Source organism: Eumetopias jubatus, unplaced genomic scaffold (genome assembly GCF_037043125.1).
Source record: "Eumetopias jubatus isolate StellerSeaLion01/CBP00866 unplaced genomic scaffold, mEumJub1_p1.0 scaffold_9, whole genome shotgun sequence".
Classification (NCBI taxonomy): Eukaryota; Metazoa; Chordata; class Mammalia; order Carnivora; family Otariidae; genus Eumetopias; species Eumetopias jubatus.
In genome coordinates, this window is record NW_028274815.1 from 58,963,149 (window position 1) to 58,988,828 (window position 25,680).

At 44.0% G+C, this 25,680-nt stretch overlaps 2 protein-coding genes across 15 annotated transcripts in view; both read right to left on the minus strand.

The window, feature by feature from the left end:
• Positions 1–421: 421 nt before the first annotated feature.
• On the minus strand, positions 422–3,686 carry OTX1 (orthodenticle homeobox 1). 3 transcript variants are annotated; one of them, XM_028089671.2, is made up of 6 exons: positions 3,590–3,686; positions 3,434–3,444; positions 2,495–2,668; positions 1,063–1,237; positions 912–993; positions 422–881 (listed from the first exon to the last, which is right to left on the minus strand). In XM_028089671.2, exons 1-6 carry the CDS (start codon positions 3,684–3,686, stop codon positions 422–424), a joined length of 999 nt encoding a protein of 332 aa, XP_027945472.1. The 3 variants fall into 3 exon arrangements, with proteins under 3 accessions (XP_027945472.1, XP_027945473.1, XP_027945471.1); XM_028089672.2 differs by lacking the exon at positions 3,434–3,444 and having other exon boundaries at positions 2,495–2,646; XM_028089670.2 differs by lacking the exon at positions 3,434–3,444 and having other exon boundaries at positions 422–1,237; positions 2,495–2,646.
• Positions 3,687–10,360: 6,674 nt separating this feature from the next.
• Positions 10,361–25,680, minus strand: part of EHBP1 (EH domain binding protein 1) — a 709,442-nt gene continuing 694,122 nt past the window's right edge. For all 12 annotated transcript variants that reach the window (XM_088026509.1, XM_088026513.1, XM_088026508.1 and 9 more), the window contains 4 exons: positions 19,128–19,227; positions 17,936–18,009; positions 11,548–11,662; positions 10,361–11,329 (listed from right to left, as the gene is read on the minus strand). In XM_088026509.1, coding sequence (XP_087882635.1) covers positions 11,239–11,329; positions 11,548–11,662; positions 17,936–18,009; positions 19,128–19,227 — 380 coding nt within the window. In that variant the 3' untranslated portion in view covers positions 10,361–11,238. The remainder of the gene's footprint in view (positions 11,330–11,547; positions 11,663–17,935; positions 18,010–19,127; positions 19,228–25,680) is intronic.

Sequence of the window (25,680 nt, forward strand, 5' to 3'; positions counted from 1 at the left end):
GGACTCCAGTGTCCAGAAAGAATAAATAAAAGTATAGGTAGGGCTCAAACAGCGAGTCAGAGCAAAGAGCCTCCGAAGTCTGCAAGTGCATAATAACTGCCCAGAAAGACTGGAGGAGAGTGGCTTAGGAGTTCGTTAGGGGTTGAGGAGGAGAGCACACAGCTCTCCCCATATAGAACTTGCGGGCCAAGCCGAGGCACCGGTCCCTTCATCCAAGGGTTGGGCGGGTCTGCACATCCCCCAAACAAGTGGCAGAAAGATGAGGGCGGCAGTGCAAGCAAAGGGCATCTTTTAGGGGCATGAAAATTCAGGTCTGCAGAAGCCGAGGCGAAGGCGGGCGGTGGCAGCAGCAGCAACAGGACGGGGACCACGGAGGGCGCAGGTAGTTGAGTTTCTTCTCCTCTTCCTTCCACTCCTGGCCTCACAAGACCTGGAACCGCCATGAGGCTTGGTCCTTATAGTCCAGACAGTCGGGCGAATTGAAGTTGAGTTTCCAAGCGGAGGAAGCAGCGGCGGCACCAGGCTCCTTGTAATCCAAGCAGTCGGCAGAGTTGAAGGCGAGCCCCGAGCCGCCGTAGCCCTGGTGGTGGTGGTGGTGATGATGGTGATGGTGGCCTGAGGACTGGCTCAACGGGTGGTGCGCATGCGGATGGTGGTGGTGGTGGCCGGCCATCGAGGAGGGTGCCATAGGGCTGAGCTGGTGCGGATGGTGATGCGAGTGCATGGGCGCTAGATATGAGCTGCAGTCCACGCCGCCAAAGTAGGAAGAGGAGGGCGCAGGGTAGCCCTGCCCGTAGCTGCCGCCCTGGCTGTAGGACATGGGGTAAGAGGCTGCGGCCGAGGCGGCGCCTGCAACCGAGCGCTGCATGCACGATGCGTTGCTAGGCGCGGCCAACGGCTCGGGCACTGACACCGACGCGGGCGCTGAGCCCGGCGAGATGGAGGCCGGACTCCAGATGGATGAAGCAGCCGGCGTACTCAACGACGACGGGACTGCCACCGCCGGGTTCCCGGCCAGGCCTGCAGCCGCTGCCGCCACTGGGTTGGCGGAGGCGCTGGAGCCCGAGCTGGAGGACGAGGCGGAGCTGGACACAGCGGGCGGCGTGAACTGGCCGCTGCTTTCCGAGCCCGAGCTCTCCCGCACGGGGGACGACTTCTTCTTGGCTGGGCGGCTCTTGGTCCCGCTCCCGCTTTGCTGCTGCTGGCGGCATTTGGCACGGCGGTTCTTGAACCAGACCTGCAGCGGGCCGAGTGGGGAAGAGGGTGTCAGGAGGTGGGGGGGGGGAGCTGAGCTTGCTATTCCCCCGCCTCTTGTACCCACTACCCGGCCTAGGGTCTCTCATCCCTCTCCTACCAGGGCCTCCGCCCCTCCCCATCTCCGGCCAGGCCAACCCACGTCCCAGTGGTCCCAGCTCCTCCACCCTCCCCCGTTCCTCTGACCAAAGATCTTCCTCTGGCAAACAGGGATGTGCCCTCTCCACCCCCAGCGCAGCTCTGCCCTAGGGCGGAACATTTGCGTCTGTCCAGCCAGAAGTTCAGCCATCTCTAAACTGCTGCTGCTGGCTGCTTCCCAACAGCGTCGTGTATGTTTGGAGGCTCTGTATTCTATGACTAGAGCTGAGGAAACTGCGGAGAGGCATCAAGGAGACCGCAGAGAGTGGGACAGTCACCAAGTCCAAAGTGGGAGCCAGTCGGCCCCAGAAGCACCCCTCCCCCCCGTGGGCAAGGCGAGAATTTGAATGGATGCAGAAGCAAGGCCAGGAGGCCGAACAGAGGCAGTACACTCGGGGGACTGGTGAAGGAAGCCTGAGCAGAATTTCGTTGGGCTTCTTGGCTCCAAGTGGGGAACCAAATGGGGCAAAGTTCTCAACATTCCAGGTTCTTTCTCGGGCCTCGGGGGAAAGAAGACGAGATAAAAGGCCCTTCAGGAGAGTTCTGAGTTGTAATCCAAACAGTATTTTTATCGCAAAAACCAGAAACAGCAAAGCCGGTAGCCGGGTTTTGCGTTCAGCATCCTCCCTGGGCAAAGGAGCGTCTAATCACACCGGCGCCACCCACAGAGTGCACTCCGACAGGGCACCAGGCTCTGGCCAAGCTCCACTCTTCCATTTCCAGGATCCCCCGGATGCAAGGCAAGAGCGGGGGCAGATTTCAAGACCCCGAAGGAAACTGCCAAATCCTGGAATGGCCGAAGAAGCAGGGGCAAGCGTCAGGCCCTCTAGGCACTTTACTTTTGGGAGCCTCGCTTGCCCTCCCGAAATCCTAAAAAAGACTTTCAATACCGAAGGCGCCCTGGGACCAAGGGGCCGAATCCAGGGCTCTAAGCTAGTTACTTTAACTTTGCCCCTCTCCCAGGCCCGGGCTGAGCGCTAGGGGGAGTCTGAGAGGGGCTGCCCAGTCTGCAGGCCCGCCCCACACCACACCACCCTTCCCAGGCCCTCTCCAACCAGCCCCAGGGCCCCTACCCTGACCCCGGAGCCCTGGGCACGCGCACCTGGACTCTGGACTCTGGCAGGTTGATCTTGAGCGCCACCTCCTCGCGCATGAAGATGTCAGGGTAGCGAGTCTTGGCGAAGAGCGCCTCGAGCACGTCCAGCTGCGAGCGTGTAAAGGTGGTGCGCTCCCGCCTCTGCTTCCGCGGGGTGGCTGAGGGGACACGCGGGGGCGCCTCGGGTCAGCGGTGGCCACGCGGACCCACACTAGAGGACGCAGACAGGCCCCTGCCGGGCCCTGTGCGAGGCCGTTGCAAAAGAAAGCCGAGCTCCAAGCGAAAGTAAACCCCCGGAAGGCCGAGCCTGAGAGGCCACAGGTGGGAGAAAGTGCATGTGTGCAACTGGGAACCAGTGTCTTCAAGACTCTAGAGTTGCCCCCTTCCCTGCCTCTTGGAGGTTAAGAAAGGAGAAGTTATACAATCTCCCTTCTTTCACCACCCCCCCCAACACATCCCCTGGCTGGAGGATGGGGAAGGGGTGCGCAGAAACACCACCTGGAAAACACTTTCCGAGGGAATAAATGGAGGTGAAGGAGTGGGTGCTAGGAAAAAAAAAAAAAAAAGCTGGGATTCGGCTCAAGCCTTCCACATCCGCAGTGCAAAAGTTGGTGCAGACCACCGACGTATAGGACAATTTAATTAGGGAGGAAGAATCCGTCTTCTCCATCTCAGCCAGTCATTTCCATAAGGAAATCTTGGCCCTTCCTGTCAGGGCCTAGAGAGTGTCCAGATTTCCTCATTCAGTATTGGGGGGAAAGGAACAGACACACACAAAGACACACACACACACACACCCCAAAAACACCACCCATGAGAAATGAATCCGTGGGTCAATGTGTCCTGTGCCGCTGGTGGGACCACAATGAGAGACAGGTTGCCCGTGTGGTCAGGCTGGGAGGACATACCTTGCATCACATCACTGGCCTGGCCCACCTCACCCACCCACGGCTGTCCTGTGAGCCTGCAACATGCGGTGCATTGTAGGCAGACTAGCCAACCGGCTCCCTGGGCCTGCTCAGCCACAAAATGTGTGCTCAAACTCGAGAGTCTGGGGGTCCCCAAGATTTGCAGGGGCTGGGGGTGGGGACCGGTGCTCACCCGGGTAGCCCACGGAAGGATGCAGGAGGTCCATGGCTGGCCCGGCCAGGCCCAGCCCGTTCATGCCATATGGGGGTTGTTTGAGGTAAGACATCATGCTAACAGCCGGGTGGAGGCGCCCGGACGGATCCAGGGGGCCTGGGCCAGGCGCAGTGCGGGGCTCCCACTGCGCAGTCTTTCAAGCTCTGTTGCGTCTTGGGGCCCGGCCTATGGAGACAGGAGACACATGTAAACAGTGATTGGGAGCCATCTCGGCTACCTGGTCTTGGCGGAGGCAAGGAGCCTCGGGATGGGGAGGGGACGCAGGCTTATGGAACTTTGCAGGGCGGTCAACTCGGCTCTACAAGGCCTTAGCCCAAAGACGGAAGCTTCTTTGAAAAGTAAGCTTTTCTGGATCGTCATCGCCTCTTTTCAGGCTTGGAATGGATAAAAGACACTCGAAGGGTGTCACTAGGAGTGAGGAGAGATTAAAAAGCAGGGCCAAGCTGGAAAGGTGAGAGCCTGAAACAACGTGGAGTGTACAAGGTCCCAAGTCTAGGCAAAATTCTGGTCCGGTAGGAGCCGGCCTCAATAATACTGCAAAAGCAAACGTTTACTCGGCGCCAGTGAGGCAGGCTGTCCAGGGCATGAGGGGTTGTTTCGTTTTGTTTTTGAAAGCGGGACAAAAAGGTAGAGACTCCGGAGAGCTAAGGTGAGGCACTGCGGGGGGGGGGGGGGAGGGGGCTAGCAGCACCTGGGCCTCTCTGGGAGGCCTTGCCCACTTAGGAGAGTAGATTCCTTCCAAGGTCTCTGCCACTGGGTCTGGGCCCCAGAGCCCACAGCCACCCCTCCAGTTAACTTCTCAGTGCCCAGCCGCTGAAAGATTGCTCACCGGGAATCCCACCACACCTGAACCGCAGTTACAGGCCCAGGGCCCGCAGAGGCGGCCAGAAGACGCAGAAGGGGCCACGGTAGAGGTGGCGGCTCTAAGACGCGGCGGGAGGTCAGGGGCGCCTCGCCACGGCCGCAGGCCCTTCTTCGCGAACGCGAGCGGGTCCTTCCTTCTGCCGGGTCCTGGCTGCGGACAATGTCGTCCCGGCGGAGGCTGAAAGGTGACCCGCCCAGCGCCCCAAAGGGTTTCACAGATTTGGGAGGCCTCAGTGCAGCGTTCCATGTGCGCCCCACCTATCCTTCTAGATGAACCCGCAGCCCCAGGGCCCTATCGAGACTAGACAACTAGGCCTCGGCAGCGTAGCTCGCGCTGACCCGGGCTGGAAGGTCGAAGCCTCGCTTCCCCGGTTGCCTCCAACCTGAGGCGCTATTCCCAGGGGTAGGAAGTGGAGCTGGGGGGAGTGCGGCTGGGGCCCCAGAGGACCTGTCGCTTCACCCCGCGTCGCGGGAATTCAAAGCAGGCCCGGGCTAGGGAGTTCAGGGAGAGCAGTTAGAACTAAAAAAGTCTCCCGCTCCTATCCTCCAGGACGCAGGGTCTGGGCTGGGGGAACACAGTTTGCAGGGAAGGGGACGAAAGGGAAAGAGCCAGGGCTCGAGGGCCGAAAGAGAACTGGACGTCAAGCCGTGGCGCCTCTGCTAGGCTGCAGCGTGAGTTTTCAAAGACTTTCTTCAAACTTAGCACTTCGGCTCGGTGACTTCGGAGGAGGCGGGGGAGGGGGCGCGGGGCCCAAGCAGAGATCTGGGGTCTTCCGCGCACCAAGAGGGGAGCGAGGCCGCCCCCCAGCCCCGCCCACCTGCCGGGGACCTGGGAAGCGGGGACCCGTTTGAGGAAGGGGAGTTAAGAACGACCAACGCGCTCCCGGAGTCCAGGGCGGCCCCACGGCTTTCTCCTTACCTGCCCTCAGCTGCCGGGGCCGCTCACCATCTACCTCGCGCCCTCACACAGACCCGCGGGACAGCCAACCTGCAAAACAGAGCGGCACAGGAATTACTCGCCGGGCCGGACGGTTGGTGTAGGATCCCCGGATTTCTTTCTTTGCCCAACTTCCCTCCTTCCTTTTCTTTCTTTCCAGTGGCTTTGTGCGTGTCCCTCCAGGTTTCACTTTATTGCACACTTTGTTTGCAAAGCCATACGCGTTCCCGAGACACTACTTCGCCCGGGACCGCGCCGAGGGGCCGCAAGGGTTGGGTGGGGGTGAAAGGGGCAGAGTGGGGAGGTGGCTCCCGGTTGCAGTTGCATTCCCGATACAACGTGGAGGCGGTGGGGGCTAGGGAAGTCCTGCAGAGGCACTTTGCAAACTAAATAAATCAAGCGATTTACCTTGTCGGAGTGGCTTGTCTTGCCGGGTTGTTTAGGTGATTGGAAATGTAGCCTGATGAAGATTGATCACCTTTCTACTGCCCTCCCCGGGTATGTGAACGCGAGGTGAGTGCGTAACGGGGCTATGCTGCCAATCCCCGGCCCCGCGCGGGCTGAGTGACAGGGAGCCGGGCAATGGCAGCACGAGCCGGGGGTTACCTCCGCGCGCCCCCGCCCTCCTCCGCCCCCTGCACCCCGCCCTCACCGCCCGCCCGCCCCGCCCTGGTCGCGCGCTAACTCCAGGGCTTGGCTGACAAACGCCGCGCAGAGCAAGGCGAAGACAGCGAACGCTGCGCCAGAGCCCCGTCCGCAGAGGGGGACGCCGGTCCCGAGGCTGCCCCGGGGTCCCCGCCCTTCCCTCGCCCTTTCGGCGCCCGTGAGGGAGTGGCAGAGAGGAGACGAGGTGCTGGAGAACCGGTTCCCTCGCTCTCCCGCGCGCCACTCGGCTCAGCGGCCCGGCTGTGGGCTCGAGGACTTCGGAGCCGCGGGCTGGAGTGGAGGGGGCCCCCGGCCCCTCTCTCGGCGCCGCGGCCCCAGCGTCTTCTTTCACCGCGCCACCACCTGCAGACGGACGCCGCGGGCGGCTCGTGCTGGCACAGGCTACTTTGTCGAGCGCAGGAGCAGCTCTGGGTGCGCAGATCCCGCCTCGGCGCCTCGGGACTCCCGCGCCCGGGAACGGCACCCGCTGGGGAGGCACCGCCACTTACCTGCTCCTCGGCGTCTCCTGAGGTTCACAGTTCCCACGAAGGGTGTTTGCAAATCTTAAACGCTTCTTCTCAAATGTTGGAGCTCAGCGTCTCCTATCCCTTACACACACACACTCTACTTCTGAATCGAAAGATTTTAATAGGAAACTTTCTCTTTCACACTCAGTCTCTGTCTCCTTCCCGGTCTCCTTTTACCAGGGACAATCTGGCGGAAAACGTGGCCACAGACCCCTGCCCTCAATTTCTTTCTCACACACTGCAGAAGGACCCTTCTTGGGGCTATTTCCCCGGATTGTTCGTACTGGCGAAGCCCATTTCCCAGCCGAACAAACTTCTCAAACCCGTGTACCTGGTGGACTTTTCAGAGCGCCCCCCCCCAAAAAAAGGTGTTTTCGCCCCAACCCTGAGCAAGGCGATTCTTGTAAGTGGCACCTCCTTCTGAATATTAGGCACCACTTTACTCCCTTTCGAGGAATTCCTACCCCTTTTTCCTAATCCCCCCTCCCCTCCATCCCAACAGGCGGAGTGAAAAGTTTGAACAGGAGTAAGTGTGAGGGCGAGTCAAGGAGCCGCCAGGCGCAGCGCGGTGGGGAGCGCCAGCGCAGCCGGGGCCTCGAGGTCGGGCACCGAGAGCGGACTGGGCTCTGGGCGAGGAGGAGAAGGAAGGGGGAGCCCGCTGAGTGAAAAGGGACCGCGGCCGCCGCTCATCAAAGTGCTTCCCCCTCCCCCAAGCGACACTTTCCTTTGGAGTCCGAATAAAATACGGTAACAGAATATGATGGAGGGCACACTGTTTCCTTAACTGCTTCTCAAAGGACCCGGGAGATCTTCTTAGGACCTTTAATAAGGCTTTGGTCGGTTCTTTTGTTGATCTCTCAAAATCAACTCCTTCTAATTGAAGTTGGAGCTGAAAGCGAGCTAATGTTCAAAGAAAGTGGCCGCCAGACCAACGAAATTACATTTTTTTTTTTTTTGGACGATGAGGGAACATCTAATCAAAGGGGCAAAGGAGGAGGGGTGGGAGTGGGGGAGTATGAAGGAGAAAAGGAGGTTTTACAAGATCCTTCTCTGGTTCACAAAAGTCAGCGACACGGGCGCTTCTCTCCAGAACAAAGACACCGCAGCCCATTCACAAAAGGGAAAGAAAGACAGAGAGAGAGAGAGAGAGAGAGAGGGAGAGAGAAAACAATAGAAGAACGAGAGAAAAGGAAAAACATGAGAAAGAAAAAGCTTTAACAGGAAAAGAAACTGCGCAGAGCGCAGCGCTGACCCGGGCGGGGACACAACTTAGGCTCTCGCAGGCCCCCGCGGGGAGTAGCCCGCGAGGCCCGCGGTTCGGAGCCCCTGTGACGGTGCAGAGGTTTAAAGAAAGAAATGAAATACACCCAGCCTTCAGTTCTGGGGAAAGGCGCGGGCAGGAGGGCACTAGTTTTGGGGGGAATACTGAGCGGGCGCCCTGGGGTGCGCTGCGGCCGCGTCTGCGTCCCCAGCCGGCGCAGCCCAGCCCAGGCCTGCGCGCTCTGTGCCTGCGTATAGCCCTCTGCTGCCGGGGTGCACGCCCTAGTCCCAGCCCCGCCACCTCTCGCGCTCCTGCTTGCTCCGGGCCCTGTTTCGCCTGCAGCTGCAGCGCCCGGCCGAGGTCCCGCGCCGCGAGGTGGGGCGGCTGTGCGCGCTGGAATGTGCTCAGGCGGTCCCCAGGGCCCGCCACACGGGAGTCCGGCGCTCTCGCTTCCAGATGCTGCCACGGTCTCGGGGAAGTTGGGAGGTATCAAGTAGCACAGGTTTTTTTTTCCCTTCTAATGAGAGTATTTATCTAATCCCAAATTGCAGGCGAATTTTCTTAATGCTCAACCCATAAAACCCCGGGATTAAGAAAAGAAAGAGAGGGAGAGGGAGGAGTGTAGAGAGGAAGAGAGACTGAGATGAAAGTTTCTTGTACGCGTCGTGGAGGACTGAGGAGGCCGTCGCTAGGCAAACGTCCAGGTGGGAGACGCTGGGCCAGAAGCCGCGACCGTTCCAGCAACGGCCGAAGGGCGGGGAGGAAGAAGAGGGGGCATCAACGAGGGAGAGCACGTCCACCCAGCTCCAGGCCCCCGGGCCGAGGAGGGGGCGTGGGAGCTGGGCCCTGGGACCCGGATCCAGCACCCAGGTGACCTCGAGGCCGGGCCGGACTCTGGGGGACACTTGGGACAGGGGGAGGGGTTTGGCGTCGGGGTCGTGGGATCCTGGCCAGGGGCGGAAGTTCTGCACCGGCCCGCGGGCCGTGCCCAAACCAGCCGGCTGCCAACGCTCCTCCTCCTCAGCGACCCCTCAGCCCACAGTTTCTTTAACCCGCAGCGCGGGCTTTCTGGTTCCGGGCCTCTCGGCATTCTGGCTTGCGCCTGCGCTCGGCCGGCAGCCTCTGGGCACAACGCGACGAAATGGGGACGCGGCGCCTTCGCCGCGGGCCTGACCCCACTAGTCCCGGGGGTCCGCGCTCCGCCGCCGCTGCGGGGCGTGCGGGCGCCACAGAGCAGCCCAAATGGAAACCCCGCGAGGCTCGGGACTGGGGCAGGGGGACAGCAAGTGTGGGGCTAGGGAAGGTTTGTCACTTGACAGGTCGGGAGCGGCATGGGGAGCCGCCTCTCCGCGAGGCTCTTCGGGAGGGAGGGTTCCCCGAATCCAGCGTAAATGGGATGGTGATGCTGGCCGCCCAAGCCCCAGGCAGCTTGGGGCTGGTGATTTCGTCCGCCTGCTTCCCTGGGGTTAGAGTCGGGTTCTGAGAGCTTTCCCCAGAGAGCGGCAGCCAGCTCCGCTCCCCTGCTTGAATAAAGAGGACAAATACTCAATTTCATTTAGTTCTGATAACTTTTCAGTAACTTCTTAAAATCCTTTTCATGAAGAAATCTACCGTAGCAAGTTTTATCATTTTGAAAGACTGGCAGTTGAAGGCGGCTGCGTACTTTTGGAACGGAATTTGTGTGTGTGTGTGTGTGTGTGTGTGTGTGTGTGTGTGTGTAGATTGGTGTGTATACGTACATGTATATGTTTATGTGTGATCTAGGCTAAAGTATAAACGCTAGTGGACTGTTCTGTCTCTAGACTTGTTGAACGAGCTTTCTTTGTTTCAGACACCTCTGTAGAGGAGTGATGGCAACTACTGTAAAATCGCCAGTATTTTTCTATAGCCTAGAACTTCTTATTAAAAGTTCTCTTTCTTTCCTCTCATACACACACACCTGCACACATTTACCCTCCCTGCCAACAATAACCCTCCTTTCACTTCAGCACCTACAGACTTGCATGTTATCGGAAGTCATAATTTTTCCTCATGAGTGCAACATTAACAATCGAAAATAACATGGAAAATTCATCAAGATATTAGCATTTTTTCAGTGCTGTGGAATCACAAATTTCCTCAAATCTTTAACAACAGAGATGACCCTTTACAAAAGATGATAGTTTACACTGCTTATGAAAATATGACTAATTGCTTTTCAGTTCACATTCGTGTGTCAGCAGGGCCCCTTTGGGATGGTATAAACTTACTCAGCTCCAAATACAGCCTAGTATCCTGCTCTGCATTCAAGAGGACCATTTTTTTTCCACATGAAAAGTCTTATGGATACAGGAACTTCTCAAACCAGTGTCAAGTTTTCATTGTAAGGAAATAGCAGCAGTGGTTAAGGTAAGAAAGTTTCTGCTTTTATTGAAAATTTATATATGACTCGGTATTGTAATAAATAAACAGATAACCATTTCCACAAAAAAATGACAGTGCTATGCTAGAGAAGAAAATATTAATTGGGGGATTTACTCATAGTGGCAAGACAGACTTTTATCGATACAGAATAAATATTAACAGCATTCTTGAGCCAATGTTCAGACCCAACAAAATGTAGGAACCAAGCTAGATGTAATAAATAATTATCCAGAGAAAAAGATGGCGCATTCTCAGATGATAAGACCGTCTTTGTAAACTGATGCATGTCAATTAGGCCCATCCTCACAGCTCACCTTCAAATCACAGGACTGTCTCAGGCTACATTAAAGGGCCATACTCTAAGGAAAACAGAGAACAGGAACTCTATTATCCTTACAGTGAAATGCAAAACAACTGCAGAAAATCCCACTAGTAAATAGAACACAGTTTAATAAGTAGATTGAATATGCTCTAACTATAAAATTTAGGTAACAGAGTCAAGTGTTACATATGGCAGGACTGGAATAATCATTCATGACATTTTTCTTATCCCCCACTTACCCCCCTCCCACCATTATGCTATTAACAACAACAACAACAACAACAACAAAAATGATCCAAATTTTTTTTTCCCATCAAAAACTGAGGGAAAATAATGAGGGGAAGGGTTTGCTTTTCTTTCTTCTTTGAGCACTCTCTTGAACACTCAATACCAATCACTCACAAGGTGTCTGTGCAAATTTATTTCACATGATTTCAAGGAAATGATTAACTCACACAAAAAAAATAGCCTTAAACAAAGCTCTTTTGGAGTTCTATTATCTGGAAAGGAGGGAGGAAAAGGGGTGGTGGTGGTAAAGAAGTACAATCCAGCCCCCCAAAATGTTAAAAGTTTTACATCAACAACGAGTCTGACATTTTCTGGTCTGGGGACCCAAGACTAAAATGTTGGGAGATTCTGGTCCGGCTGCTATTGAAGAACACATTTCTCTTCTTTCTTGGCCATCTTGCCTTTGTTTTGTTCCAGAGTTCGCTCCAAATGCTCATCTTCTTCTTCAGCCCTGGAAGTCAAACGGAAACAAATTTATTTTTTCTCCGTGGAGGGCAAAGCCGCACTCTCCTCTCACCTCGCAATCCGAGCCCCAGCGGGAATGAGACTCCTGGGGCCAGCGGGGGGCTGCCCCGGCCCACCCGAGACCTCCGGACTGAACTTTCCGAAAACTTCATGGCCCCTCAGCTGGCGTTGGAGACTCGACCCCCGACCCCACCGCCCACTCACTGCTTCTCCTGCGCGTCCAGGTCTCTGACGAGCGCGTCGCGCTTGTTCACCAGGGCCACCAGCTCATCCAGCAGGAGTTGCTCGCGTCGCTTCTGGGCCTCGGTCTTCTGCCAGTCTGCAGAGGACGGGAGGCTCGTTACCCACCCGCAGAGCCTCGGCACACCCTCCCCCCCTTCCCGCCTTTTCCAATTTCCTTGTATCTCTCCGCAAACCATGTTAGAGAGCCACTAGATAGTGTTTTATGGGGAGTTTGGCCGTCGTGATGAGGATTTCACCCTAAAACCCAACTTTCTAAATCTTTCCCGCAGATGGAGATGGCTACCGCTGAGCTGGAACCTGCAAAAGAGACCAGGTGTGAGCGGGTGGCCAGCCGGAGGTGCGCACCTGATTTCACCAAAGTGGGGGGGAGGGGGAGTTGGAGGCCCAGAAAAGATCGGCCGGAGGGTTGGTGGTGGGGGAAGTGGGCAAATGAGGGGGCGGGAAGCAGAGATAGGCGATAAAAATCAGTCTGAAAAGGCTAGAGAATCTGCTTGAGAACCTATCCTCCTCCCCCACCCCCATGCTCACCCCATACAGCCCATTCTTCGCTAATTTCCTCTTCGCTCTATTTTAGCAGTTGGATGTATCTCACACTGGGCGCCATATGCTTCACAATAACTTTAAAAGTAGTGAATCGGCTAATTAGCATTTTTCTTTGAAGTAAAAAATAAATTTGCTCTGCAATATTACACTGCAGCTCTCGATCGCATCACAGCCAGTTTTCTTTTGGAGAGGTTTGCTGGGTGGTTTAAAATCAAAGCACTTCTGCAAAGGAAAAATTACATACTTCTTTTTGAAACCCCACGTTAAAGGTTGGAAAATCCGATGGGCAGTGCTCTTTCCATGCGTAGGGGCAGGTTTTTTGAAGGTTTTAGGACCCAATAATATATTTGCTAATCTTCGCTGGTCTGATAATTTCCTTAAGATGAGCAGCAGTTTCGTTTAATAAAAACAGGACCAAATCGAACATTTAAAGCACTTTTAAAACCAAAGCCAACTGCTCTCTGGCCAGACTGTAAGGGCTTGTAGCTGTCAATCAACCCCCAGTCTACCCCGCCTCCCTCATTAGGAAGGTAAACAATGAAAAGAAGAAGTAGATGATGAGGCAGATAGCAGAACAAATGAGGACCTAGAGGGAAACAGGACACCAGCTTTAAAAAAAAAAAAAAAAAAAATCCAGGGCCACTGACTCATGCAGCCCCCTCCCCCAGCAAATGCACTTTCCAAAAAACAGAGAGGAGTGCAATCCTTTTGGGTTTCTCTCTTCTCTCTCCATTGCCCTGGGCAATCATGTTAAAACTCACATGGCTGGTGCTTATTCAGATAAACCTAACAATGCACACCGCTGGTTACCATGTGAATCTTCACAAACCACACAAGAATGTGCTGGTTCAAATCCCCCCGACCCCCTCCAAAGCAAAATTTATTCAAGACAGCAAACTGCTCAGCAGCTTTATGAAAGCAAATGGTGCTAGAGGGAATTCTATCTTGTATTTACAAATTAAAAATTAGATGCATCATCATGCAATATAGGTTAGAATAGCAGCAAAAAGCTAGAATGGTTTATTCAATTTTATCACTATTCCTTTCTTTATAAGCTCAAATACATACATACATATATATGAAACATGCCATGTGTTAATTAGCCACATTTGATACAAAACTCACAAAATTAGTACATTAAATAACTGGTCACATTACATTCCTATAAAAAAAGAAGTGAAATATTCTATAGCTTGAGGAGTAAAGAAACTATTACTATGTAAAGTTTTTTTCTGAATATAAGAATTTTAAAAAATAATAAAACAACAAAATTGAAGAAAAGCCATATCTATCACAATTTTGTTATTTGGATTTAAATGCAACTGTGGTCAGGAAAGCTACACAATTTTCTAATTTGGTTCTTGTTCTTAATCAGTCTTATTCTACACAGCAGCAAAATTAATAGACACTCCAGTTGGAAGGATCTTTAAGGTCATCTAGTCTAATTTCAGGTAACTGTAGTTCCAGAAATATTAACTCAGAGAAAAACCTGCTAAATTTGTAAAAGATTTGTAACTAAATTTTATAATTAGTAAGACTACCAGTTTTGATGAATATTAATTTTTCCACTTTTAACCTCAAGAAATCATTCAGATTATAAGCCTTATAATTATTTACTTCCAAAACATTTTGATAAGAGCTTCACAACTGGGAAATAAATTTCCTCCACCATACACTTAAAAAATACAATTAAATGGAAAATTACAAAATTTTCTAAAACCAAGAAAAAAATAAATTTTAACAAAGGACATATAATTTTCTTAATTAAATTGTTCCTTTTCTGTACTTAACCAGTCACTTTTAAGGCTTTAATTAATAATTAGAAATATCAAGATAAATAAGGCTTTAACAATATGGATGAGAGAAAACTTTTATTTTTTAACCCCTGAAGTACCGAATAATTTAAAAAATCTTAACTTTTTCCTAGCTCAATACTGACATTTTCTGTAACTGTAACAAAAACATTTTTAAGGTTATGAATATTTAGGTTATTTTCATCATTTCACAGTCAAATTTAACAGAGTAGAATTTAAAATGTTACAGCATAAATTTAAGGATTTTTCATATTAAATTTGTCATTGCTATGTTAATATTTATCTACAAAATATTAGTCAATTGTAGAGGAAACAGCTATGTACAGTGAGTATATTTTATACTAGCAGAACTACTTTTACTTTGCATTTGCTTTCTCACGGGAGTAAATTTATACACGCACACACACATAATTGAATGCTGATTTGGGAAATTAAACTATTTTGATGATTTTTTTAAAAATTAATAATCCCTTTCAAATTGATCAAGATCCATATTTGTATGTTCATGCCTAAATTTAAAAAAATTTTAAGTCCCCTTTTAGTAGCTTCACCTAGATGTAATGTCATGTTTTAAAAACCTGCCTGTAAGTTTATGTGTTACCTGTTACGCATTTTAAGAAAGGATTATTCACCTATAACACCAGTCACAGCTAGCTAGATACAATGACTTTGACTTGAACAGACTACAATGTGGCTTCTGATTAATTTAAAGATTCCAGTGTACTTCTTCTACAAAAGCCATATCCTCTTGCAACAAATAGGATTAAGTTTTGATGCTGCATTTGAGCCAAAGTGTTGAAATAAAGAGATTCTGTTTATGTCCATCTGCACTGAGCTGTTTTGTTAATTTAAAAATCTCTTTTTTTATATATAGGGCCAATTATTCATTCCCCGATTCAGTTTATTTGCTGAAGTTGATAATTACCTTGGAAAAAAGGCAAAAGAAATACCTATAAACACTTTGATAGAAAGGACCTAAAGTTCTTGTAGTAAACCTTCAACCTTGCCACTATAAATAAGCCTGGCACTTTGATGAAAATTAACACTAGTTTTGTAAAGAGCACATTGGGGGATTGCAGTCAAGTCTTATCTTTAGTTCCAGTCAACTAGCAATCCTGAAAGAGTTTGCATCATCATCAGAGCAGGCCATTTGATAGGATTCTACTGCTGTACCTAATCAATCTATGGAAGACTGTGGCTGTGCTGTGTAACAAAGCTAAAATAGATTTACAAATGGGGTTTTAGGGGATAAGCTCCTCCACAGGATTACATATTGATTTTAAATATAAAAAGCTTATCATATAAACCATAACTACAAAAATAGTGAACCTATGCATAAATCCCTTTAGAAGAGCACCCACTTCAAACTCTAAGCCAAGAATAAATCAAGATGTACAAAATCCTAGAGGAGATCCATTTCTTGTGCAGAAAATGAACACACCACTTTCTAAAAGCCCACCCCAATGTGTGCAGAAATGAATTTATCTTTCCTGAGGGGGCATTAAATAATCTGGAACAAAAAAACTATAGGAAAAGTATCTAAAAGATGTTTGTTAGCTTAAGGGATCCTACAACTTAGCTCAGTAGAGTGAAACTCCTGCTATGAAAAACACCTCGAGGAAAAAAAAGGCAAAAAACAGGCCAAAGTGATTATGGATTTTCAGAAGAATGGATATATTGAATTTTTTTTCCCCTCTCAAACCAAGCTGTTAATATTTCTTTCAATGTGCTATGTGGCTATTAACATTCTGTGCTTTCTCCTAGTGAATGGTTTCAGGAGCAGATTTATTTGAAAAGATTTTAGTTTATTTATTATGAAAACCATCTTATGGCTACCTAGTAGAAGAGATGGGGACAAAAAGAGGAATGAACCTTACAACAAAGGAGAGCAAAACAACACCAAATAATGTTGCCTATTCATGTGTTATTCTGTGGGTTTTAATATTCCAAAAGGCTACTGAACTGCATGTGTATACATTCTAAGGGCTGGCTCAGAGGACAGTGTGTTCACAGAACTGATCATCACGACAGTCAGTACCTGTCTAGGACAGCCCAGGCCATGCACTGCCCAGGCTAGTGGGACAGGCCTCTTACTAAGAAAGTGCCTTTATTTGTCATCAACAAGCTACTTCTTTCCTCAAGTCTCTTCTGTTCCTCAACCAGCAACAGAAACTGGCACAATCACATATGAGACAATGATCTTAATTAAAAAATAAAACAAAATCTCAAAAAACTACCAACTGTATTAAGGGGTTTGAAAAAGAAAAACACTTCTTCCCCTCCTTAAAAAAAATATGACTTTGTACTGATATGTACAAGAAGAACAGGCAGATAAAATGTTCAATGATTCGTGACTGTAGGTTTGGTATATAGACACAGGACTACCATAAAACTGAGATCTTTTGTATGTGTCATGGCCCTCCTTTCAAGATGGTATTTGGTAATATAACTGGTTTGGGGACAGAAACAATATCTGCCTTAAAAATCAACTGTATTGTATCAAGCTGTATTTTAGGGATAATTTAACTTATTATACATGAGAGAGCGTTTTTAATACTCTGTATTGAGTATAATGTGTAATGAATCTATAAAGAATAAACTGTACAATGAGTCACACATTATATATACCATATATACATACATTTTATATCACACACATATATATATAAACCATATAAATAGTATCTTCTATACCCACTTTTCAACTATTTAGCTTTCCAATCTTTTAAAGACTACACCATGACTACAAAAATTGTGTCAAGAAGAAAAATACCATTTAGCACACCTGTGCATTTTATTTCAATGGCAAGTTCTACAGAACTTCTAAATAATTTTGACAAAATTTTTAGTCATTATCAATGTATAATTTGATTCATCTGGATAGCCATTTGAAGGAAATAAGCTATCTGAAGCCTTTAAAATAAAGTAAATCCGATTTCTGAATGAGGATACACAAACGTTGTCGGTCATATTTATCAAATGAGATTACAGATATAAAAGCAATTAAAAATAAAACTTTTATAATATATAAGATTATATTTAGATAAACAGCATATATTTTATTTAATCACAATATTAATTAAAATATTTTTAAAATATACGGTTTCATTTGGCTTTCCCTTACAAACTTAAATTTCTAGTTTCTAAACTAATTAGAATTGGCTTATTATGGATCAGGTACCTTATCAGGTAAAGAAGGAAATTACTATGGACAGTCAATGGGTTAAGAGGTCAATATAGAATAGGAAAATCAATTTGCATTGATTAGACAAAAGGTCCATTTTACACAGCCCAAAGGATTACTTTTTAAGCAGACATCTTTGAACTATAAGACATTTTCAACTAAAAGGCATAAGGAGAAGTGCATTCTTAAACACGTTAAGAATTTTTTTAAAAAATCATACAGTAAATGCCATAGTTAAGCTAGCTGATGTTTACTGATATTATGAACCATGCTTAGGATTACTATGTAATTCATATAAAAGCTTTATGAAAAGTATTAAAGTGTTTTATTTATCTCTTATGTCAATCTTTGCCTGAATAATCACTTAATAGGAGTTGGAATCTTAAGAACTATAGCAGACTGCAGGCATATTTCAGTGTTGACATCAATTAAATATTAAGGTAAAATTTAGAGTCTGATGTGAAAAATCAAAATGATAAATCTTTCCCCACCTCCCTCGTGGAAACATTAAATTTCACACACAGTAAAATGTAATTAAATCACTTAACTCCTTATATTTTCTATTTTATGGACATTTCAGCTTACTGACAAAGTTAAGACAATTTTGTGTTAAATAGCACACGTAATGATTATCTATCTGAATTAGGGTTCTTAGGGTTTACGTGACTGTTGCTTTCTAACTCTAAGGTGTTTATCTGTTGGTTCCTAGTCAGGCCACACCTAGTGAGACCAGAAGTGTATTACACTCTTTAAATCTATTTGACAGTTGACACTTCACATACCTCATTCCATCATAGCCATTTCTTACCTTCGATGGCTAGCATTGCCCGCAATTCCCGATTCAGCAGCTCATACCGTCGTTCTAAATCATGCTCTTTTTCCCTAGGCAAGTTGCAAAAGTTCATCAATATGCTAATTACTAAATCATTAAACACTTAAAAGAACCTGTAGGTTACATTGATTTTAGGACTCATAACTGACTTTTCTCTTTAACTTTAAGCTACTCCAAACAAATGATACACAAACCTAAAACCTTCCTCAGGTTGAATATTACTAATGCTATTATTTTTCTCCTTCAATTTTGAATTGCACAGAGGTATATTTTAACCTTCAGATAAGTAGTCTCATTCTTCAATGCTTCTTGTCTTAAGTGCCAGGTATAGGACTATTTTGTAAAATATTTTTCATAGCTCACAATAAGCACTCTTTTGTCTGGAGCACCATGTAAAAAGAATACAAGAAACATGTAAGTACTACCAGTGCAAATCTAATACAGAGACAATTAAAAATCCGGAGAGCTAAGTTTTGTGCTTCTTCATAACTCTTTTTATCAAGTTCAGGCATAGCAGAAATGACAAAAATAGAGGTTTTCACTAAAATAAAACATGTGAGCCTGCTCCTTCCCACACTAGGTGGCATAATATAAGAATATTGCTGGTGAACAAAAAGAAACACGCATTAAGTCCTATAGTGAACTAAATGCTAAAGACCAAGAATGCTTACATTTGGTCTAGTCTCCATTTTACTGTACACAAAAGTGATCTTTCTGTGATTGGAGGAATTACCCAAATTTAGGGTAACATCATCTGTAGAATACAAATGTACTTTTGTCCTTATTAAGAGTTATTTTCATTTTTAACTTAAAATGTGATGTTAAATAAACTTCAATTTTATTTCTTTTGTCCTCTAACCCTTAATATAATCCAAATCTCCTTTTTGTGCATAAGTGCTTTATTTCTTAAATACAAAATTTTTTTTATTCCTTGGCTTCCTATATAATAAACATTTTTTAGTATATATCACTATTTTAAAAAACTTACTGTTCAGATGAGAAATGATATGCTATTTTTAATTTTTATTTTTATAAAAAACTATACTGTAATCTCCAAGGAAAGAAAAATATTAAGCCTAATAAATATGAAATCCCAAAGAAGGCAATGACAAAAAGCCTAAAGTTCATCACTGTTGTAGGAAAAACAAGCATAGTCATGGGTACTTACAGGAGAGAAAGCTGGTTCATTCTCCTTATTAAGGCATTTTTCTTATTAACCAACATAAACCATTCCTGCATCATAGCTTCTTCTTCTTCTGTGTTCCTTCCTGTAATTCAGCAAATTATTTATTATATGACATTTTACAAGCCAAATAATAGTTTAGTACAAGTATTTTTTTTTAACATGAAACATATTTTAGCTACCCCAACAGTACAAATTAAACTGTTTATAATAACATAATATTAAAGTCCAGGGTCTGAAAAGAGAAATCAACATCTAAAAATTCATAAGCCAATCTTCTAAAGCTGGTATTATTCAGCATGTATATTTCAGTCCCCCTGAACATATCTACAGATCAGACTAACATTAAGTACAGTAAAAAAAAAAAAAAAAAGTGTTCCAACTTTTAAATCCTCCCCAGAGGCTGATTTGTTATTATGTTTCAATGAGGAACTCATGGTGCTGACAGACATAAGGTCATGATAAAAAAAAAAAAAAATTCAAAAATCATTATGAGAATTATAAGACTAGCAGAAAGATCAGAGAAGTCCAGAGATTTCATGAAAGCTTCCACTTGTAACAACTTGCTTTTTTTCTTTTCTCCCCAAAAGTAAACTAAAGATATATGTTCATATACCATTCTGGAACTCATCATCTCTAATAGGGCAAACACATGCAAATTGTTTTAAATACATTGTAAATGACCAGGCTACAAAAAATGCCTACAGCTATCTGTGAAAAGACACAGTATAATGGAAATAATAATGTTCAGTAAATCACAAAACATTTCAGCAGAGAGAAGATCTAAAATTTAGATTTACTGATTGCACATTTAAAATTCATTTTCCATCATCTATACCACTTCCAAGGCCAGTATATCAAGGGTTATAATGTATAGGATATATTTATTATTGTTCATGTAGAAGTAGGCCACAATCACATTCAAGAGAAATATTAATTCCCTACCTTCTTCCCACCTCTTCATTCAAATTATACATAGTCAAATTTATAATTCTTTGACTTTTCTTTTTTCTGAATTTCACCCATGATTGGTTTATTGTTTTGCTAGGCCATTATTTAATACTTCAGTCCCACTTCTGTACAGATGCATAGGGCTAACTTAAATATCTAATAAAAAATAAAATATTCTAGTTTCATTTTCTTTTTAAGGAAGATATTTTAACTTTCAAACACACGACCAGCCCATTTTAAAAATTCAGACAATAGATACCTAAAATAAGTGAAAAGCCAAGTCTTTCACCAACCCCTCTCTCTCCAATTCCTCTCTCCATCTCCTTTCTCCAGAAGTAAGTACTTCTACAGTTTAGCATATCTCCTTCCAGACCACAGAGATTACTATGTGCATCAAACACATGCATATACCTTATCTATAGACACATACAGGTTTCTTTTCTTTAGCGTAAGTGAGATCATATTATATATTGCCCTGTGATTTGCTTTTGTTATGCTGTTCAAAGATCTACCTCATTCTTTTTAATACTTGCATAAATTATGGATGTGCCATAATTTAACTATTTCCACATTAATAGAAATCTGAAGAAATTTTTAGAATGGAAATAGAATATAAAGAGATGATAATCTGTGTGCAAAAGATTAAACATGTACTTCAGAGCATCCCTGTAAAATAGGTATCTGTTGTTCATCGTTAGGGAGCATAGTGAGGATACGTGCCTTCATTAAATGCTATTAAGTTTATGGTATGAAGCAGACGTAGGATAGATCTTTTTGGGATATGAACAAAAGTCTTTATTGTTTTACAGTATTTTTAATCTCTCTTTTAGGGTAGCTGGTTTTGTATTCACTTTGGACCATGTGATGTCTTGACACTGGTCATGTGATACAGGCTGCGATACGCACAAATCCCTGGGTAGCAACAAAAGAAGAAAGAGTAGAAAGAAAAAGCTGAGAAAAAGCTTGCAATTTGGAAAAAGGCCAATTGTACCCTGGTGAAGGCCTTTTTGATCAGTGAAATGACACATGTGTGCAATATTAATAGGTGCAGTTTTTATGATATTTTATTTTTTAATTAAACACTTAGTTCTTGTGTTCATAGCATAAGTGGCTTCTAAAAATACAGACATCTTAAAACTTTGTTTTGAGTTTAACTCAACCTATAATTGAGGCTTTCAGCAATACTAGAAGCAACTAGCCTACTCTTAAATTAGCATCATTTTCTTCAATGGAAGACTGCTTCCTTGAGAATAACAATATTGATATGGTACTGTGTTATTTTCAGTTTAACTCATGCCTAAGATTTCTAGGTAAGAATAAAAGATCCCCTTCCCTAATTGTTAGGAAATGACTAATAATACAAGAGTCTCATGTTTCAAAAGGAAATAAACCTAACAATAACAAATATTTAAAGACACATTACACTCTGCTACACAGATTATATAAATTAACTGAAAAAACATATTTGAGGTTAAATCAATTCTGTATCACAAACCCTTATCTGAGATAGTATACAAGATGGAAATCTATACTTAGCCTAGTAATAAAAAAATTAAATTTTCTTCTAATACATCATTACACTATTGTTTTTCGGGATTTAAAATTTTTTAAATTTAAAAAGCTTTTAAAAGCCAGTAAGTTGAACCATTACAAATTAATCCTGACTTTAATAACTGGTTAAAGACCCCTTTAGCTTTATAAGTAACAAAAAATATTAAAGCCTGTGATCACAGTGAGCTTTTCTCATTTCTCCTCTAACCATTTGTTATTTAATCCAATACTAGTAATCCAATTTGTCCATCAGACTTTTAAAGGGCAGAATGCAACTTCCTCAGCTTAGACACTTTTCAAAGTACAATATATTTTTCAAATGAATGCTGGATGTTTCATTTTTCCCAACTGTTCCTAGCTCTAATGCATGAGGAAAAAAAGAACAAGATGAACATTGTTCATACTGATTAAGTAAGAGCTCATTAAAGAGCTGTCAGTGCGGTACTTTGAATATGCATGAAGCATATAATCAGATCTAGTACCGTCACTAGAGGAGAATACGGTAAGTACAAAGGATTGATTTAATTACTTAGAGTGGGCTGTGGTGGTAAAGCAGTCTTGTTAGTGCAAAAAGAAAAAGAGGTTGTATTCTGGCACTGTTAGAAAAAAGGCAGTTTTAGCTTCTGCCACAATACATAATCTCAGAATAAAGCACTTTACATTGTAGCTTAAAATGAAGACTGTCATTATTTTATAAAATGGCCATAAATCATTTTATCTTGTTTAACCTCACCTGGTTAACTACTTGTCTTTGAAAATTATCTTTAATTTGTAATTACAACTACATTTTTTTGACACTTTAGAGTGGAATACGGATACTTTAAAAAAAAAAAAATCCCAATTTTTTTTTCAGTTTCATGAATTGAAAAATTCAGGACATATACAAGTGAAGACCATTTTGATATAAAAAAATGACAAAATACTACAGGTCAGTATACAATTACTAAAATGTAAAAACATGGCTGGGTTGTTATACTGCATTTTAAAACACAGTGCCTCATGTAAATATACTACAAATAACAACATCACATTAACATTTTAAAGTATTGACTAAGTAATTCAATCTCTGGCAATATTTTTCCTACCTTTTTTCCCTCAAAGACTTCTGTTTTTTATTTTGCCTCTAGAAATGTAACATCTTTTCTGACATCACAATCTCTTAACATCAGTTTTTTCTTTTAACCAATTACTACAGAGCTGGGATATGATTTGTAAAAATTATCAAATGATCGAGAATAATGATAATGGCAGGAAAAGTAACTATAAATATGACTTCAAATCATTTTCCCTGTGACATAGTTCACAAAAACCATTTAACAGAAAGCGTGTAATCCATAGCACTACATACAGTATAAGTACTTAATAAACACAGGTTGACTATCAACCATTTTTATATTTCATCTCCTCCAAAAATTATTTAAATTTAGTTAAGATTAATTTCATTCAAGAATTCATTCATTCATCCAGGAATATGTATGTAGTTTTCATTTATTTTTCAGAAGCAGTTTTTCAATGTAAATTTTTAAATGAATAAAAGAAAAGTGATGTGAAAAACCTAAAATTATGAATCATATATTCAAAAATTTTCTACTAATTTACCTTTCCTAATTAATCCTTATCTCTTTAGAAAGATATATTTTTAGACAGTGAATTCTTATATAAATACAAAATAAGGAACAATACAATTTTAGCCAAACAGAAGATGAATTCAGTGGGAAGGAATGAAAACACAAAGATGTAGGCTGCTGTTGTACATATAAAAAATTCAAGATTTTCTACCAGAAATCTTGCCATAGCCCCATAGTGGAGATGGCAGACCAGTGATCATATATGGCCCTTAAAGGACACAACATAACAAAGCCAAACCAAACATAAAAACAAAAAAGCTGCCATTACAAATTGTCCTGATGGTATGATAACACCAATATGATGATCTCTGAAAGACATAATATAATACAACAGAGAGAAACACAAAGCTGTCCAACTAGCTGGTACTAAGAAACACATTCTAATAACAAAGGAAGTGAAATCTGGTAGATCTATATAATGGACAAAAAAGATGAATTTACTGTAGTTATGTAGGGTCATAGACACATGAACTCCTAAAGCCAATATTCCTACAGGACTCCAGTGCATCAGTTTTAGAAAATATTTTACACTTAGGAAACAGAGCTTTATTATGAAAGGAAATTTTACTATATAAGCAAATAGCTGATAAATGTTTCTACCCCAAGAATATCCTCAAACAGCAGTCAACATAAATGAAGAATTTCATAATCTTTATTGATGTTTTCAGCAGCAATTGTCTTAAAACTATTCGCTTAACATGATATATTTGTTATAGTGTTAAGAATACAAACTTTGGGGAAAATCCCGTCTCCTTTTGTTGCAGTAAAATAAAAACTAACACACTCTCTCAAACATACCTTTTATTTACCCATTTGGTAAAACAGATTCAGGGCAACATCTCTCTACAGATAACTTCTGATAGACTTCTAGCACATACTTCTTAGAGAAAGAGGTATAGACAACTTCACCAAAGTTCTTCCTACATAAACTTTTACATAAAAAGGAGCTATTTCCGAAGGTTGGAAATTAACAGCAGTCTTCTTGTACCAACTCCTTAATAGCGTATGAGTAGCCTTTTTTCCTGCCAAAGGTCAGTGCCAGATTTCCAAAGGTAAACTTGGCACAAACTCAAAATAGCAAAAAATAAAAATAAATTTAAAAGCCTGGAAGGAGTTATCATGGGAAAAACTGTAACTGAAAAAAAATCTTTATATTTACTTACAGTTTAGTATTTTCTTTAAGTTACATATGGGATGGATTTGCACCTATTAACTTTTCAGTGCTAAGAGCATGTAAAGGTATTAACATGACCCACATTTCAGGTAATACATGACCATCCTGACTACCTACAAATAGGCACTTGACTAGTTAAAATGCTCAGAACATAACTTTAAAACTGTGTTTACTTTTTTAAGGTACATTTAACATATTCTGTAAAATAAGATAAAATACAGTGAGTCACTTTTATAGGCATCATTGAACCAAACAGACTATTGTCTACTTAGTGAATCAATTAGGCATCCTGTAATAAGGGGAAAACTTGAATTGTGAGCCATGCTTACAGATGGATAGCTTCTCCCCACCAGTTCTCCCCTCTCCTGAAGCCCCTTTTGTTTGGACTGCACCTGGTGAACTCCTCTCTACCCCCCATCCCGTCCTAAGGTCTTCTCACAGTCATGTCATAGAAATGACTTCAGAGGTGCTCCAGAAGTGACAGAGACATTAATGTTAAAGACAAACATGAAGAGTTGAATAAAATTATTTCTTGAAAAGTAGGAGTGGACAGAAGCAATTATTTCTAGATTAATGTACTTGAAGATGTGATTTTAAATGTATGTTTATATAGCTAAATTAAATATTATAAAAGATATTTCTAACATTTTATACATATATATATATTTTAAAGATTTTATTTTTATTTATTTGACAGAGAGAGACACAGTGAGAGAGGGAACACAAGTAGGGGGAGTGGGAGAGGGAGAAGCAGGCTTCCCGCTGAGCAAGGAGCCCAAAGTGGGGCTCAATCCCAGAATCCTGGGATCATGACTTGAGCCAAAGGCAGATGCTTAACGAATGACCCACCCAGGTGCCCCTAACCTTTTATATATTTAAGTAAGTCAAGATTTCTGGGGGCGGGAGGGGGTATCTTCTCATTGGGAGAATCAAGGTCTACCTTTTTTTTTTTTTTTTTTTACAGTCATTTGGGCATAATTTTTTTTTTCTAGGGTGGTCTGGGAACTCAATCCATAATTTAAGTATTTTATGGAAATATTCATAAATAAATGAAAATGACTCATAAATTAACTTCAGAATAAAGACCTCTAGTAAATTAAGTACCACCTTTATGAATGTGTTTACTTGTATTAATTCTGGGGAACTTCTGTGGATAAGACTAGAAATTCTGGTAAGGCTAAGCATAACATATAATTGTACTGTCTGTAGTTTCTGTGGCTGGTTAGAACCATCA